We start from the raw sequence: 17,726 nt of genomic DNA on the forward strand, positions 1-17,726 counted from the left end.
TGATCTAAGATCCTGTTCTCAGGTGAAATAAAAATGTGGAAAGAAATAACGGAAGCTAAGCTTCTCACTCTATATTCCTGACATTACCAGAACTTCTCTGCTGGGAAGTAAAAGAACGTATGGTGCAAAATGTGGGAGTTTGGCTGCTAACCGGTACATGGTATCTGTACCATATTACACCTGTCCTGAAAGACCTGCACTGTTTACCAATTGCTTTAGGGACCTCATTTAAGGTGTTGGTTTTAATCTTTAAAGCCTGAAACACCTTAGGCCCTGGCTATATAAGGGACTGCCTGTTCTACTATGAACCTGCCCAGGTATTATGGTCTGCAGGAGAGATCCTTTTGAGGGCACCATTACCCACAGAGGACCATTTGTCTGGCTCACATGAAAGGGCTTTCTCCTGTATTGCCCCACACTATGGAATGTGCTCCCTCAAGAACTGTGTTTGCCCACCCTGCAGCCTGTAGGAATGGTGTGACAATGCATCTTTTCCATTTAGATTTTTAAAATGTGTTGTTTTAGTATTTTAACTGTTTATAATGTTCCTGTCTTTTTGTTTCAAGGTTTTAAAATCAATGTACACCACCTTGATGTCTTTTTAGCAGATAAGACGGCATATGAATGTTAGTAAGGAAATACATACACAGTTCCTAATATTTGGGATAAGGGCTGTCCATACCCCTCACACACGCATGCTCAATGAATACATGAAGGGGGGGCGAGTACAGCTGCATGCACATAGGTTCCCTTCCATACCAAGGCCAAATATGTGGGTGCCAGAGGACAAGACCAGCAGGCATGCTGGATTACATAGAACATCAGGAGCTGCCTTGCCCTGAGTCAGGCCACTGGTCCATCAAGCCCAGTGTTGTCAACACCGACCGGCAGCAGCTCTCCAGGGTTTCAGGTGGGATTCCTTCCGAGCCCTCCCTAAAGACGCTGGGGATCAAACCTGGGACCTTCTGTGGACCAAGCAGGTGCTCTGCCCCTGAGCTACAGTTCAGTCCAGATTTGGGGGGTTATGGTTAACAGGCACATGTTCTGCTTTTCTGTTACGCTGGTGTATGTGCACATTTCCTTTAGCAAGGAGCTTTAGGACCAGTCCAAAGGTTTGGGGTTTTGGAGTTTTAATTCCACCTGTCTACTCTGGCTAGGGTTTGACTTGTAGTTTCAGGGTATCAGATGTCATCATAGGATCTTGTGGAGAATAAGTAAAACAGTGAGGGCAGGCTACTTTCTACTCGCTTGAGAACTTTTGTTATTTGCTTCACCAACCCCCTTATGTTTGTCTGGTTCCACCCTAAGACATCTGCATACCTAGGCTCTTCCTCTGACCTGCCAGGATCCATCTTCTTCCCTCACCAAGTCCTATTAGGCCCTGTCCCACACCTGGATTTGCCAGAAGCCATCTTGAGATCCAGTGCTCAGCTTTCTTAAGTTTTAAGACATGAACACCTGGCAATGTGACATCAGGCATGGCGGCTATTACTCTCAAATGTAGACTCACACCATCTTGGTTTTAACAACCAGATATTTTATTGAATGTTCTAGATATTATTTATTTAGCAAACAACCTGGAGTAACTGTGTTGACACCACCTCTGGTGGCATAAGAGAATATGCTTCTGTACATCTTTATGTATTACATTGCTCACAAAGCCAGAGATTACCACAAGATGTGACCATTTAGGTCCATAAATGAGGGTGCCTTACTACAGAGGACAAAATAAAATACACTCACATAAAGTCACCAACAACTACTTCCAAACAGATTGCTAGCTAGGAACCAAATAATAATAATAAGGGGTAATCTATTTATTTATTTAAGATTATTTTTAGGCCACCATTAAGGGTAGAACCCTCTCAAGGTGGCATACAAGATTAAAAACCATACAAAGTGAATACAATAAAAATCATAAACACATATTCAGTGCAAATCCATAATAACAGAGGCTTTAAGGGCAACAGCAACCAGGCTTTTCGATACCTACTCAGCCTGAGTGTTTTGCTGGGCTTCTCAGCCACCATGAGGTATTAAAAACAGCAACATAAAAGAAAGGACCCAGCTCATTGTATTTTACAGTTATATCATCCTTGCTAATTATCTATCAATCATTCAGTATGGACTCAGAATAGAAATTACAACATAATTAGAGTGTAATTGTGTTGTGGAACCTAGAATATTGCCTCAAATGCAGAAATCAGAAGAAACCTGATCATCTTGGCTAGTTGTTCAGGGACTCATGGAGGGGGTTGGCTGTCATGTTCTGATAGATGTAAGGCACTTATAGAATCACTGGCGTTCTCACTGGGATTAGTAGTAATTGGAAAACAAACCCTGAAATTTAAGTACATTTGCCTAATTTTCATCATCAGACTGCAGAATCTGGATTTCTGCTTGCAGGTTTTCTAGATACTATGAGCACAGAGAAGCACCTGCCATGCAGTGTTCTCAAGCAGCATGGAAGGTTAATTTGTTTAAATCATGAAAATGCTTTTATGAACATTTTTGGAACTTTGGGTAGCCAGCCAGGGTACTGGTGCCAAACTTCACCTTTCTTCTTCTATTTATTCCCTCACCCTCCTATTTTATTGTTTTACTGCCCATCCTCACATGTGCACACACAATAAACAAAATGCGCACTCCATAACTAGACTAAAAGCATTGCTGTTAGCATGACTAGCACAAAACTCTGCATAAACCAAAGAATATGTAAGCCTGGGCTATTACAATCAATGGAAAGTTCACCCCTGGCTTAAATAGGGTGTGGGTATTGTCACACTTTTCAGAAGCTTAATAGGTATTTTATTTCTGGATCAAAAACTTTGCCAGGCTTGTATATGACAGCCTATAGCCTATAAAATGACTTCCTCCTACTTAAAACAAAATCTGCAGTGGAAGAGGAGTTTCTGGTCTTATGGGAAAGCTGTATAAGGCATAGTTGGTGAACAAGCAGCAACAGCTTAAGACAAGGAATTATTTTTAGCAAATGTAGCCTGCACTGATGTCTCAACAGCATTGAGTAACAAAGCTTGTCCCACCTGGGAGAGTTTTTAGAGGATCATCCTAGCAGACATTGGATTCCTGGCATCTCTTGCTGTGAAAACTTTGTCAGGTCCCTGAAGCTTTCTGTGGCTTAGTTTACCATCTGTACTGTGGTCATAATTAGATATTGTTGGGGCACCCAAGCCTTGGGGATGGAATCCCTTGGCCTGGCTTAGTAAACAGTCTGTTTTTATTAGCTTGTGGGCACCTGCTTCCTTGTCTGTGTGAATGCGAAGTGTGTGTGTGTCGGGGCGGTACATTCAAATATTATCAGTTTGCTGCAGATGTCATGATTGCCATAGTCTGATTGTCTGCATATTTGTAACAGCTGGACTGAAACATGATTTTATGTACTTGATATTGTATAGATCCCTGTCCCCTGTACAGTCGTAACAAAGCTTATGCGTAAGTTGTGCATTGAAATTCTTGATACTACCCTCTTGATCAAGCTCATTGCAAATAATGGATTTTTAATTTGAGAATACACTATAGACATTCATTGTTATTTTATTAAAACAGCAAGTAATGTTTGCCAATTAAATATTGGTCAAATGTGACCCCCTGATCTGCCACCCTGGACCATCACAGGTCTTCCACACCTGCTATTTATGGTGCTGGCTGGTCTACCATCAGTCACTATGTTTTTTTATGATGTTGTACATGAGCAAAACCATAAGTAAATAAGGGAGCAATCCTATGGACACTAGACAGTGTCTAGAGGACCATAGGATATGCTCTTTTCCAAGAACCGACCTCGTACCCCACGCTCTAAGGTCGGTTCCCGGAAATCTGACTGCCCCCCTCATCCGCGCTGCCTCGGAGGTAGCGTGGAGAAGCCCCATCCTCCACACTTGGAAGATGCGCACAGAGCAACTGAAATGGGACATTTGAGGGGCATTCTGGGGCGGGGAGAGCAGGTCTGTGTGTACAACACATCCTATGTGTCATATGGCAGCTTCCTCTCCCAGTCACCCCACCACCACTAGACAGCTGAAAACGGCTGTCTAGCAAAAAAGAGCAAGGCAGGAGAGGCGCAGAGGGAACGATTCCCCTGTGCCTCTCCTGCCTTGCTTTGGATAGGCGGTCGCCTCCGAGGTCGAGGCAGCCACCTATCTACTTAGGATTGCGTCCTAAAGGAAGTGGGACTGGGGACACCAGTTGTTTTTTTTTAAAGTCCAGGAGTAGTGATGAGGGGAAAGAGAAGGAGCATGGACTTGATGGTCTGGTCAAAGAAGCTCAGCAGGTTTGATGGTCACAATGAAGTAAGGGAGTCCTTGCACTACAAGTGATATGAAACTGGAATCAGCTAAGCATGTAATAGCAATAATCACAATACCTAAAGGCAGAAATTATGATTTAACCTAAGCAACTTAGATTTATAGTTACTGTTGTGCATTCTGCAGTTCAGGTGCATTCAGATAAATATTTGTTATTAATAGCAGTGAGGTTAATTGACTCCTACGAGAAGAAAGAAATGGATGAGTTATTAACTACATTGCCTTCCAGGCTTCTAAAAGTATATTTAGGGCTTCAATCCTATATGCACTTACCTGGGAGGAAGTCCCATTGAGCCCAATCGGACTGCCTTCTGAGAAGACCTAGGATTTCACTGTTAGCTAATAATTACACAGAGTTGGAGAATGTACTCTTGAAGTGAAAGGGTCTTGTGGACATAATTATTAGGCATGTGGGTAAGAGTGCTTCAAATGTGGATAAAGAGAACACACTCACTGATATAGCAACAGATGTTATGAATGTGTTTAGGGTAAGACTTTTATTTTCCATTAAGATTATAAGGGTCAATTTATGTGGAATATTTTCATCTTTTACTACTGTCTTTTTACAGTAGTAATTTATCTCAATACCAACAATGTAATCTACAGTATGTGTGAAAACACCTAAACTGGGTGCATGCTTTGCCTGCAGGTCAGGAGACGGAACAGGTCACTTCTGTAAAAATCACTAATAACTAACCTCAGTACAACTATATATTTAAGCTTGACTGTACGCACTAACCACCCTATTTCAACAAGTGCAGTCATGGTGGTCCAGCATTTAGGTTATCTTGCGTTATTCCGGATCAAGGTGATTACGCGTGCCTTCCAAAATGAAATGAGAATCGAGTTGTTTCTTTCTGTGTAAAATTGTGGCTTCATCTAGCGTTGCCTGCTCTGTGGGCTCTTTTGGGTACTGCTCCTTGTTTGCCTTTCTGATGGTATCGGAATTAATTTGTGGGAGGGCAGCGGCTTTGGGAAGGATCCTGTTTGGGGTTGCTGTTGTCTTGATATCTTCTGAGTCTTCCTAGCTGTATGATTTGATTACTAATATGCTTTGGAAGAGATTGTCAATATTCAGGTCTCACTTTCATCCTAAGTTTCATGACTCTGTCAATATTTATATAGTGTTATGTTTTAGAGCAGCTATTCTTTTAATTCTCTGGTTAATTTTAAAAGATGTTTAAAGAGAATATACATAAAAAAATAGTTCAGTTAGAAAGTAAGTTTCTCAAGCACATTTTTAATTTTTTATTTTAACTTTTATTCTGGTTGTATTGTTATATTGTTATATTGTGGTTTTAATGTTTTTATATTTTATATTGCTTTGTTGTGTGCTTTTTGGTTTTAATTTTTGTAAACAGTCCAGAGAACTTCAGCTATTAGGCGGTATAGAAATGGAATGAATGAATGAATGAATGAATGAATAAATAACTTTATCCCATTGGGTTGGATCCAGGGTCTCCCTTCATTGAGAAAAAGGGACCTTCTGCGAGACAAAGGTCTCGGCTCACAGAAAATCACTCTGACTAATTTTTAGGAATCCCCCCTACCCACAGACTACAGCCCGCTCCATTCTTCAGGGTCTCCTGATTCTGTGTGTAGCATTTTCAGGTGGGAGGGGCTGCCGTGTGAATGAAGAAGTGTGGAATTCCACTTCCACTAGCCCAGTCGCTAATGCTTAAATCTAAACCGGACTCGATCATAGGAAAGCAGATACCACAAGAGAGCCACACAGAATCTGTCTGGTATATAGAGTGAACAGGCCCAGCATCAGAGTTGGCACCTTTGGGCAGTTGCCAATGGCCTGAGCTGTCACGAGGCCCCCCCATCACTGTGCCTGCCACCAACCAAAAATGCCAGCTATAGCCACTTAGGCCCAGCAGTCCTCTCAGGGTTCCTTTGCCCAGTACTGGAGCCTGGGCAGCTATGGCTGATACCTGCCATTTTAATTCCCACACACACAATGCCTCTGGGGCACCAACATCATCAACTTGAAGCAACTCTACATTGGGGCCCAAAGCGAATTGTGGAGGAATTTAAATGGTGGATGTCAACAGCAATACTTGCCTACTAGACTGGCTTTTTTGTTGCTGCTGTACCCATCTAATGCTTGCAATGAAAGGGCAGGGCTGGTTCAAGATATGTTGCTGCCTGAGGTAGAACAGCAAATAGTGGACCCTCCCCAAATCAAGGTGCACAATACCCAAAGCAAGCTTCTGAGACAGAAAATCCCACAAGCATCTCTCCCTGGGAGTAAAAATACGATCATAATAAATAATTGTTTGCTGCCTTTTCATGACACCCCAAATCAGCTGCCCAAGGCAGCTGCCTCACTCTGTCTAATGGTAGGGCCAGCTAGGGTGGCCATGTGTCCTTTTTTACAGAGGATAGTCCTCTATTTGAAGGGCTGCCAGAGGACTGTCATCTATTTTGAAGGCACCTTCTATTTGAAGGACTGTCCATGTCCAGTATAAAGACAAAGAAGGGAGAGCTGGGCCTTGAAGTTGCCCATTGACAGCACCTAGACAGCAGGCTGACCAAGGCACACAGGTCACCTGGTCCCAGTCTTCCACACTATGAGGAGATGTATTGTATTTCTATTTAAATTATAATAATGATTTCTAAATGTGCATGTGGACATATAAATTAACATATACAAATTTTATGCAGATAGGTGTCCTTTTTTGTCCTCTTTTTGGCAATCCACAAGTGACCACCCTAGCCAGCCCTGGGCCACTCCTTACCAGAAAAGGGCCTACTCAGGGGTATTACAGGCCCCAGCAAACCATCAGGACTCCTGAAGCCATGCAGGAACAATTCAAGAAATCCCATCTGCCTTTAAGGTCCATTTCGTCTTGACTGTAGCAGTCAGATCAAACCTGCATGGAGCTGTGCATGGCAGGAAGTAGTGATGACAACAGCAGTATTTACCACTGTTACCAGAACAATATTTCAGCATGCCTCTATGTTGTCCAATGGACATAAGGTGTAGGTAAATTGGATACAAGTAAATAATCCATTCATGCATAGCTCTGCTACACGTGATTGGATGAAAGTTTAATTTGGCCCTCAGATTGAGGGGCCCTGGGGATTTCACAGTAGTGGCACATCCCCTATGGAACTCCCCCCTGTGCTGCAAGGGATGTGTGGTTGGCCCCCTCAGCTGCAGTACTTAGAACAAGAAAAGCCATGTTTGAAATGGCTTTTAACTGATGTCTTTAATTGGTCGTGCTGCTGCTTTATTCCTCTGCCTCTGGAAATGCTTTCTATTCTGACTGAATTATATTTTAGTGTATGGTTATATGGTCATATTTTTTGGTCATATTTTTTAATGAAAGTTTTATTATAATATTATTACTGTCTTTTTATGTTTGTATTTTGTTCACCACCTTCAGAGGACTTGGTTCAAAAAAGATGATGATGATGATGATGATGAAGAAGAAGAAGAAGAAGAAGAAGAAGAAGAAGAAGAAGAAGAAGAACTTTTACATCCTGCCCTTACTCTAAGGAGCTCAAGGTGGCATATTTGGCCACCCCCCATTTTATCCTTACAATAATCCTGTAAGGTAGATTAGGCTGGGAGATAGTGACCTGGTTCGCACGTAACAACTCAGAATATGGGCTGAGTATGGATTGTTGAATCCTGGTTTGTTGTTATGTGTGAACCAGAACTATGGGTTAACTATGGTTGTTAACCATGAACAACCCAGGAAGAAAAGCTATGGTTTGTTGTTGTGTTGTGAACTATGGGTTGTTTTAACTATGGGTTGCCATTCCGTCTGAACCCAGAACCATGAGTTCTTCATGGATTGTTTTGCCAGGCTACAGAGGCAGTGGGCAAGAGTGATTAAAAAAACCCAAACACAGCTGCTCTACATGCCAGTACTACAGTGCCACAAAGGCATTTAGGATACAGGGAGGTATAGAAGGAGGCGGGAATCAACCAACCCAGGGATTAAAAAAAACAACCTGTGCTTTGCATGCTCATCTGGCAGACAAATCATAGCTAAACTTGGAGTAAAGCAACAATCCATACTCTGGGTTTTCATTATGTGTGAGCCAGGTCAGTGACTGGCCAAGGTCACCCAGTGAGCTTCATGGATGTGTGTGGATTAGAACCCAGGTGTCCCTGGTCTTAGTTTTTCTTTGCCAAGAAACCTACCATAACTAAACAATCGCCATGAAAAAAGAAATAAATATATGATCCTGAGAATCAACCTGAATATTACAAAATGGCTGTGGTTGTAAAGCATACAGTGCCACAGATTAATGCCTTTCACTGAACCAAGTATCTTCCATGCATCTTGTGACATTCTGTTGTTCTGAACAGAAGCAATGACTCTTGCAGTAATGCACAGTTTGCAAGATGCTATAGGGGGAAAGTAATGCATTCTTTCCGATCTTGTCCATGTTTCTCTTTCCAAATCCCCAAAGAGTCAAACAATCTAATCTTTCCACTGCAGAAGGGTGGGGGGAATGCAACAACCTTGTTGAAAAATGGTGCCGCGTTCATGCAATGAACAATTTCTATAAACAGGCCACTTGGAAATTTTTCCATTAAGGAGATAGGTGAGACAGGGGGATGATGCAGGACTTGCTCTGATCATTTATGTCAGATGTTCCCTGACTTATTTCTACTTGATCAGTGTAGAATAAAAGCACATTGGCCCCACATGATTGCTGCACAGCAGCAAAGCCTCAAGAGAAACACACTGGAGAAAATGGTTAACTTCTGTACAAATGTTATGAGTCTGTCAATAACTATCCAACTGGGCATTTTTGCTTCATTTTCATTGCTGTAATATTTGTGAGCTGTTGCAGATTTTACAATAATTGATATTTATAGTGTAGGATGCGACACAGGAAATCAGGGGAAATTGCAACAGCTATGATTAGAGGGGGGGAAAGTGTAGCTTGAAATTTTTCTAATCACAAAAGGAGCCAGTGTAATCTTCTGGGAGTCCCCTGCATCACATGGTACACTGCTCACATGAGTAGACCACTTCTGCAGTTATTTACATGAATCACCCCCCTTCAGTAATGTCCACACGGACTTCAAGCACTTGACCCTTCCAAAAAGAAACTTAGCACAGGATGTCATGATTAATGTTAAAAACGTGTGTTTAATGGTGGTGGTGGTGGTGGTGGTAGTAATAGTACCAGTAGTATATGGTTATTTGTCTAGGCCACACATCATTGCAAGAACAGCCAGTTTAAATACAGTCACAAGTCTTTATAGCCAACTGATAAAACAATTCAAAATTTCTCATAAATGTGCCATCAATCATGAGAAAAATATTGTCACAAATTAGCATACCAATAAAGAGTTATACTGCAATCCTAGAATCATAGAATCATAGAATAGTAGGGTTGGAAGGGGCCTACAAGGCCATCGAGTCCAACCCCCTGCTCAATGCAGGAATCCAAGTCAGAGCATCCCTGACAAATGGCTGTCCAGCCTCGTCTTGAAGGCCTCCAGTGTGGGAGAGCCCACCACCTCCCCAGGTAATTGGTTCCATTGCCGTATTGCTCTGACACTCAGGAAGTTTTTCCTGATGTTCAGTCGGAATCTGGCTTCCTGTAACTTGAGCCCATTATTCCGTGTCCTGCACTCTGGGATGGTCGAGAAGAGATCCTGGCCTTCTTCTCTGTGACAACCTTTCAAGTACTTGAAGAGCGCTATCATATCTCCCCTCAGTCTTCTCTTCTCAAGGCTAAACATGCCCAGTTCTTTCAGTCTCTCTTCATAGGGCTTTGTTTCCAATCCCCTGATCATCTTTGTTGCCCTCCTTTGAACCCTCTCCAGCTTGTCTGCATCCTTCTTAAAGTGTGGTGCCCAGAACTGGACACAGTACTCCAGATGAGGCCTAACCAGTGCTGAGTAGAGGGGAACTAGTACTTCCCGGGATTTGGAAGCGATGCTTCTATGAATGCAGCCCAAAATAGCATTTGCCTTTTTTGCAGCCACATCACATTGTTGGCTCATATTCAGCTTGTGATCGACGACAATTCCAAGATCCTTCTCGCTCGTAGTGTGGTTGAGCCACGTATCCCCCATCTTGTAACTGTGCATTTGGTTTCTTTTTCCTAGGTGCAGAACTTGGCATTTGTCCCTATTAAATGCCATTCTGTTGTTTTCTGCCCAGCACTCCAGTCTATCCAGATCACTTTGAATTTTGTTTCTGTCTTCCAAAGTATTAGCTATCCCTCCCAATTTTGTGTCATCTGCAAATTTGATCAGCATTCCCTGCACCTCCTCCTCCAAGTCATTAATAAAAATGTTGAAGAGCACTGGGCCCAGGACTGAGCCCTGCGGTACCCCACTCGTTACCTCTCCCCAGCTTGAGAAGGTCCCATTGATAAGCACTCTTTGAGTCCGATTCTGTAGCCAGAATCCTATATAATAAATCCTATATTTATTTGGCCAGGAATAAGGCCCATTTAACTCAGTGGGTCTTACTTCTTAGCAGACATCTATAGGATTGCATTCTGAATTGTCTTTATAGCAGTCCATGTATGTCAAAAATAGTTTTGATGCCAACTTCTCTCCACAAAGGCAAAAGCAGGCACCTTTTCTGTTATGCCTCTGTCTCACTATACTTGTGGAGTACTTGTGACCCTTTAGATGTGGTGACCCTTTAGATGTGGTGACCCTTTAGATGTAGTTCCAGAGAGCTGTGATTCCATTCAGGGTTTTAGTTACCACCAGCCAAAACTCTAACAGTGCTATCCAAGGTGCTGAACCTTATCCCCAAAATTGTTTCAGCACCTTGGATAGCACTGTTCAGCACCTTGGATAGAGCCATAGAGTTTGGGCTGGTGGTAACTAAAACCCTGAATGGACTCACAGCCCCTCTCAAACTGGAGTCGCCAGCTGCCACTGGCTGGACTACAACTCCCATCATTTCTGACCATTGGCCATGGTGGACAGGGCTGATGAGAGCTGATGGAATTCAACAACAACTGGATGGCCACAGGTTCCCCACACCTGCGCCATATATTCTTTTCAAAGCAATGTTCTTGGCTGGTTTCTGGGAAATAAAAATAATTTATCTCCCTTTTTTGTTTAAAGAATAACTCCAGCCAATGACCCAAAAAACGAAATTGATGTGGGAACAGCAGTTCTCCAGAGCTCCTTTGCAAAGCTATGCATGGCTCCACTGCAAAGCTCCATATGAGCTTGAGAATCCAAAGCCCATCATCTCCAACACATAATTGCACATGACGGATTTTCCTACATGTGATAAGGATGACAAGCTCCTGATCACACCACGTTCCATGTGCACAATGGAACTGGTGGACAGAGGAGAATCTGGCTCACTTAGGAATGAAAACTGCAAGTGGTGGAAACCTGAAAGTGACAAGACTGAAAGGCGCATGTGCATTTGGCACACGCTTGAGTGCTTCCAAAAATGCTGCTTGATGTTGCTACCAGTGGCATTTTAAATCATCCACTGTAGTGTGCAGTGCTGAAATGAATAACTAATTAGGGTCCACTTGCCAGTGTTTAGTCACCAAGCAGCTTGGACACTATAGGGAAAGTTTTATAACAATTTGCTGCACCTTCCTCAGACAAGCAGCCTTTTTTGCAGTTGTCAAACATAATTTGACAACTCTATAATATCATTTCATATTTGGCATTTCTTGTTCCACTGTGTCAACTCAGACCATCCCTATTCTTCTCTAATGGTCTTTTCTCCAGCCAACCTCCAAAATGAAAGCATCCAACAATTTGCTTGCTTTTTGGTTTCTTTAACGTACCGTGAGACATGCCAGCATGGGAGAATTTCCCTCATTTTCGAGATTAATTGCTTGGCTTTTTGTGAATAAATGTTGACATGTTTATTTTTGCTTTTTATTCCACCTTGTCCTCCGGAACCGGGCTGAGCATAAAAATATGAAAAGGGCATCTTGCATTAAAAGTGTAAAACAGTAAACAGAAATAGCCCTTTATTTGTTATTAGCAGCAGCAAAAAAGTGGTGATTTTGTTTTTAGACAAGGTGCGTGAGGAGCATGCACCTAATTTTACAGCAAAATCACAGGGGGGGGGTGCTGCCACCATGCCACACTGCTGGATTTTGGTGGCAAATCCAGTGGCACAGGGGCAGGAGGAAGTGAGTGTATGACCCCCAGTGGGGTCTCAGGGCCATTACAGCCATCTGACCCCCAGAGTTTCCCACACCTGAAGTAGATCATTTATTTGTACCTTGATTAAAGATTGTTGCTGTGGCTTCTTCTTTTTTGGTATTTATATTTGCCTTTTTATTGTAACAATAATAATAAACCAAAAAACGATTGAAGCCAGAACTTTGACCTCCCCACCCCACCCCAGTTATCTCTTGTAAATAATCTTTCCCCCACCCTTATTTTCTTCTCTCTGTACTCAGGGTACATACACCTACCTGCCTGGTGATCACTTATACATCTGACAAATGTGATTGTAGCCCACAAAACTTTATATTATGCCACAATACAGTTGTTAGCCTTGAAGGTGCAGAAGATGCTTTAGTGATACCTTATAGCAACCTTGGAACTGTTTGTGAATTCTTCATCCCAAAGGTTCTCTATTTCAGGGAAGAATCTGTAATGCGAATTAGAATACGTTGGCTTGTTCCGTTCCCATTCCGTTTTCTTGCAAAATCTGATATATATTTTTTGCCCTCTAATTTATCTGTGGCTGTGATTACTGCTGCCTTTCATTTTTTTATGTATTAGTAAGAAATGACCTTGCCTTTTAAAAGGAACACTGTCAGGTTCAATGACCTTCTATTTGTTTTCCTTTCCCAGTCTCTGAAATCCCCTTTTTATACGCTGTAAAAAAGAAAATTCATTGTACCATCTTTTTCTCTTTCAGCAAGCACAGCAGAAGTTAGACAAGAAACCCCACATGGGTATAGCATTTGTGGAGAGAATGTAATTGAACTGGAAGGGAGGGTATCTCTGTACGTGTTTGGGTACATTTGCGTCTTGTGGTGTGAAATATGACATGTTTTATCCGTCTATATTCTCTTTGCCTTTTCAGCGGTGTTTTTTGCCCTCTAGTGGTTTGCCAGATTATTGCAGCACATTTGTTGGGTTCTCCCTCCCCACCCGCTTTGGCCTTATTATTTCATTGATAAATTGGATTCATTCCTAATGCTTACCAAGCAAAAAAGTGTTAGGAGTTTCTTTGCAGCATCCATTGTGCATTTGTTAAAACAAAAAAATTAAAAGGTTTAGAAAACCATCTTAAATTCAATTCCTACATCAAGGAATATGGTACACTGCTTTCAGTGAAAACTGGGTGTGAGTTCTGTGAAAGAGAAGGGTGCCTGAATGGAAATAAAGCTCCATGTGGATAATACATTCCATCAACAGTCAATTTAAATGCTGTTCTGCTAATTGCATAAATGAACATAGATGAGGGAGAAAAGTCCAGTCTTCTGCAATCTGGTGTCCTCCAGATGTTTTGGACTTCAGCTCTCATCAGCCCCAGCCAGTGTAGCCAATGGTAAAAAATCTGGGAGGTGTAGTCCAAAAATCTGGAGAGCACCAGGTAGGGGAAAACTGGGATTGTGACTTAGGGACATAGGAAGCTGCCTTATACCGGGTCAGACTATTTGTCCATCTACAAATAATACTTTTATTATGTGCTGTACCAATGCTATTATCTAGGTGCCTAGTTGAAATCCTTACAACAATCCTATAAAGTCAGCCAGTATTATTATCCCCCTTATATCTGATGAGGAAACTGAGTCTGGGGGAGAGTGGCTTGCCCAAGGCCACTTTAAGTTGATGGCAGATTCATAGCTCAGTCTCTTAGCCACTATGCTGCATCAGCTCCCATGTAGACCAGTCCCACCTACTCTAGGGCTGGTGTCAAGAGTAGGCATGGCTGGGCACCTGCTGAGGGCCTACACCCCAGCAGGGACCCACTGACAAGAGCTCCCCTGGGGTTTCCCCTCCTTTTCACCATTGCATCCTGCTTGTTCACCTGCCTCTCTCATTCTGGCCCAGACATCAGTGGTGGTGAGAAGGAGGAGCAGTACATGCCATTGCCTACTTGCTCATTGGCTCTTGGCCTGGCAATCAAACAAATGAGAACAAGTCAAGCAAGTCAAACAAACAATGACGAGAAAGAAAGCAAAGAGTAATAGCAGCTGCTGACAATGGTGGTAAGAAGGGAGACTCACTGAGGGAGGTGTCTTGCCCAAGGACCCTCAAGGGCAGGGTCTCAGATAACGGCCTTTCCTATCACCTGCTTTCTGATCCTTTTAACCGGAGATGCTTTGGGATCGAAGCTGCAGCCATCTGTATGCAAACCGCATGCTCCACCCCTGAGCTACGGTAACTCCCCATGTCACATGTAACAACTAGTGACATATAACAACTGATGGCCCTAGATGGGGCAAAAGCCACACCCAAACTGTTCAGTAGGGCTCAGATGACCATTATGACACCAGTGGGAGGTGCATCCTTATCTGTATCCACAGCAGGAAAGGCGGCTGACATATGGGGCCCTCCCTTGTTGGATTGGAGCAATTATCTTGATTCAGGATTCAGCAGCACAGAAGCTGATCTCAGTTTAAGTGCAGAACTGGCATATTGCGTTGGCTTATAATATGTCCAAGTCAAATAGATAACATGCGGGTATGTTACAAAAGCATCAACTGGTCTTTGGAAAGAAGTATGGAACTAATATGTTAAAGAGCTTTTTAAATGCTTACTTAGCCACAAAGCTCACGGAATAGCCTTGGACAGCTCTCCGGCCAACAATCTCTGTCATAACCTTCAGAAGATAAATGGGATGATCCCCTCGCATGCTGTTCTGAGGTAACGAAAGGAAAGGTAGCATTTAAAATAGATAAACAGGGACACAGGAAACTGCCTTATTCAGAGCCAGACCTGTGGTCCATCTTGTTCAGTATTTTCTACACTGACTGCAGCAGCTCCCCAGGGTTTTAGACAGGGGTCATTCACAGCCCTATGTAAAGCTGTGGTGGATTGTACCCTAGACCTTTTGCATGCAAATTATAATTCAGTCATTTGCCAGAGCTACCCAGCTGGTGCTGAATCCAGGGCCCAGGGGAACATCTATTCACACGGGAAGGCAGTTGTGTGAAGCAGCCCTTAAGAATATGAGAAGAACCCTGTTGGATTGGACCAAGAGTCCATCTTCTGCAGCATCCTTTTTCCCACAGTGGCTGGAGGAATGCTTTCAGAAAGCCCCTCAGATAGGTCATGACAGCTCCACCAGCAACTGTTTCCAGGCCAGGAAGTTCTGTTTCTCTTTCATAGCTGATAGCCACTGATAGGCCTAGACTCCACAAATATGTCTGCTTCTCTTTGAAAGCCACAGAGCCAATCCCTATCACCATAGCCTGTGGCAGGGAATTCCAAATTTCAAGGTGCGTGATGCTTTCTTTTGTGTTACCAAATCAATTTGCTAATTCATTTAATGAGATGGGCCACATTTTAGTGTTAAGAGTGAGAGAGAGAAAAATGTCTCTATCCACTTTCTCTGCACCATGCATAAACCAGTGGAGGCTGGTGGCTCTGATGTTAGTGGGGAGGTGAATCTCCTCTGGGTTTCAGTCAGAACTAGTTACAACAGTAAAGGAGCTACCCAACCCAGAGTGGAGTCCCCGCCCCACTGACATCGAGCCACCAGCCTCCACTGCATAAACCTTTATCATGTCTGTCCTGCCCCCTCTTAAATACCTTTTCCATAAACTAAACAGCACATTTCCCCTCAGCCTTTCCTCATAGGGAAAATACTCCAATACTTGATTTTCGTTGGCAATGTTAATAATGCCAGGGAAACTCTTCATTTTCAAAGGGTTGAACCAAAGGATGGCTTTGTGCTATGGAAAGCGCTTCTGCTTGCACAAATCAGGGCACCTGATCTTTGCTGATCACTCCTACCTATTGCAGCCCTCTTCTGAGAAGCTGCTCCTGGAGGTTAGGGGACCCCTTTTGTCCCCCCTTGTACAAGCAGAAGACTTTCTGTTAACAGAGCCAGCACTGGATACAACCCTAAGGGCTTTCTCCATCTGGAAGAAGGTTTTCACCATCTTTTCAAATGGCTTCCCATCCCACACTGTTAGGTACTCACTGGGGTAGCTGAAGCATGCAGATAAGTTTTGAAGCTAATGTCACAGGTGGAACATGCTGGGGTGATATGATGTGAATCTACCAGCACCACTTTCAGGGCCAGAAACCTGAGACTCTGCTGACACAAGCAAGCGATGTGACGTATAAAAAGTCATTTATGACCATGAATGAAATAATATTGTGACTATTGTAGGCATTTCAGGTAAGATATGGGGAAATATAGCTCACATTTTTAATTTTATTTATTTTTTTACCTCAGGTATGGTGACATGGTTCCGAAGACAATAGTTGGGAAGATATTTGGCTCGATTTGTTCCCTGAGTGGGGTCTTAGTCATTGCTCTTCCAGTTCCAGTCATTGTCTCCAACTTCAGTCGCATCTACCACCAGAATCAACGAGCTGATAAGCGCAAGGCACAAAAGGTGCGCCCCCCCTTTCCATTCCACACACTCTGGCTTGGTATGGCATACATACAAGATGTACGCTGTATGTTATCCGAGTGAATTTATCTTTATTAATAAGAAAAAAATATTATAACTTTAGAACCTTTATATAGTTTTCTCTATTTGAAGCTATTTTTCAGTCCCCCCAACCCAAAGAAATAACTACTTTCTTGGTTGGTTATTTGGTCTGGTGAATGACTGAAAGTATATGGCTTAGATTCAGAGTTCCCAGGGATGCCCCCATTGGAGTGGGGCATGGGAGAGGTGATTTTTGCTGATTCCTCCTTCCCTACAAAGTCCCAAATATCTGCTCTGGGCGGTCGGGGGACCTTACAGAAAGTATGGGAGGTGGTGCTGGGGGAAGGGGGAATCAGGAAAATCCCCCCCCCCTTCCTCCAGCAGCAGTCTTTGTTAGACTGCAGAGCCTTCCATGATGAATCAAAAGAGCCCTTCCGTTTTTGGAAGGACATCTCTGAATCCAACCGTACATCTAGAATCATTGAAGATCTGTGTCCTATTGTTCCATAATATTTGTCAATGAGGCCAGAGCATATGCCATAAAAATCTGTGGAGACAAGACTTTTATTTTTAATAGACAAAATACTTTAACATGATTTTGAATGGATTTTTATAAAATTTGAATGTGTATTATTAAAATTCAAAAACTGCAAATGTATCCTTTTTGTAATCTTATAAGGTTCGGGGGGATGGAACTGGGGTTTGCAATAAAATATTAAGCCTTTATCTAAAAATCTGTTTAAAGCTGCAATCCTATTTTGTTTTATTTCATCTCATCTCATTTATTCAAAATACTAATACACTACCTTCATTCTGCCAGGTTTCAAGGCACTTCACAAAGACTAA

The 17,726-nt window shown here is 42.7% G+C and overlaps 1 protein-coding gene across 2 annotated transcripts in view; it reads left to right on the forward strand.

The window, feature by feature from the left end:
• KCND2 (potassium voltage-gated channel subfamily D member 2) overlaps window positions 1–17,726 on the forward strand; it is a 438,337-nt gene that overhangs the window by 398,734 nt on the left and 21,877 nt on the right. For both annotated transcript variants that reach the window (XM_084810849.1, XM_084810850.1), the window contains exon 3: window positions 16,679–16,841. In XM_084810849.1, the coding sequence (XP_084666975.1) occupies window positions 16,679–16,841 (163 nt within the window). The remainder of the gene's footprint in view (window positions 1–16,678; window positions 16,842–17,726) is intronic.

Source organism: Heloderma suspectum, chromosome 7 (assembly GCF_057233095.1).
Source record: "Heloderma suspectum isolate Gila_16-S chromosome 7, 16-S_ref, whole genome shotgun sequence".
NCBI lineage: Eukaryota > Metazoa > Chordata > Lepidosauria > Squamata > Helodermatidae > Heloderma > Heloderma suspectum.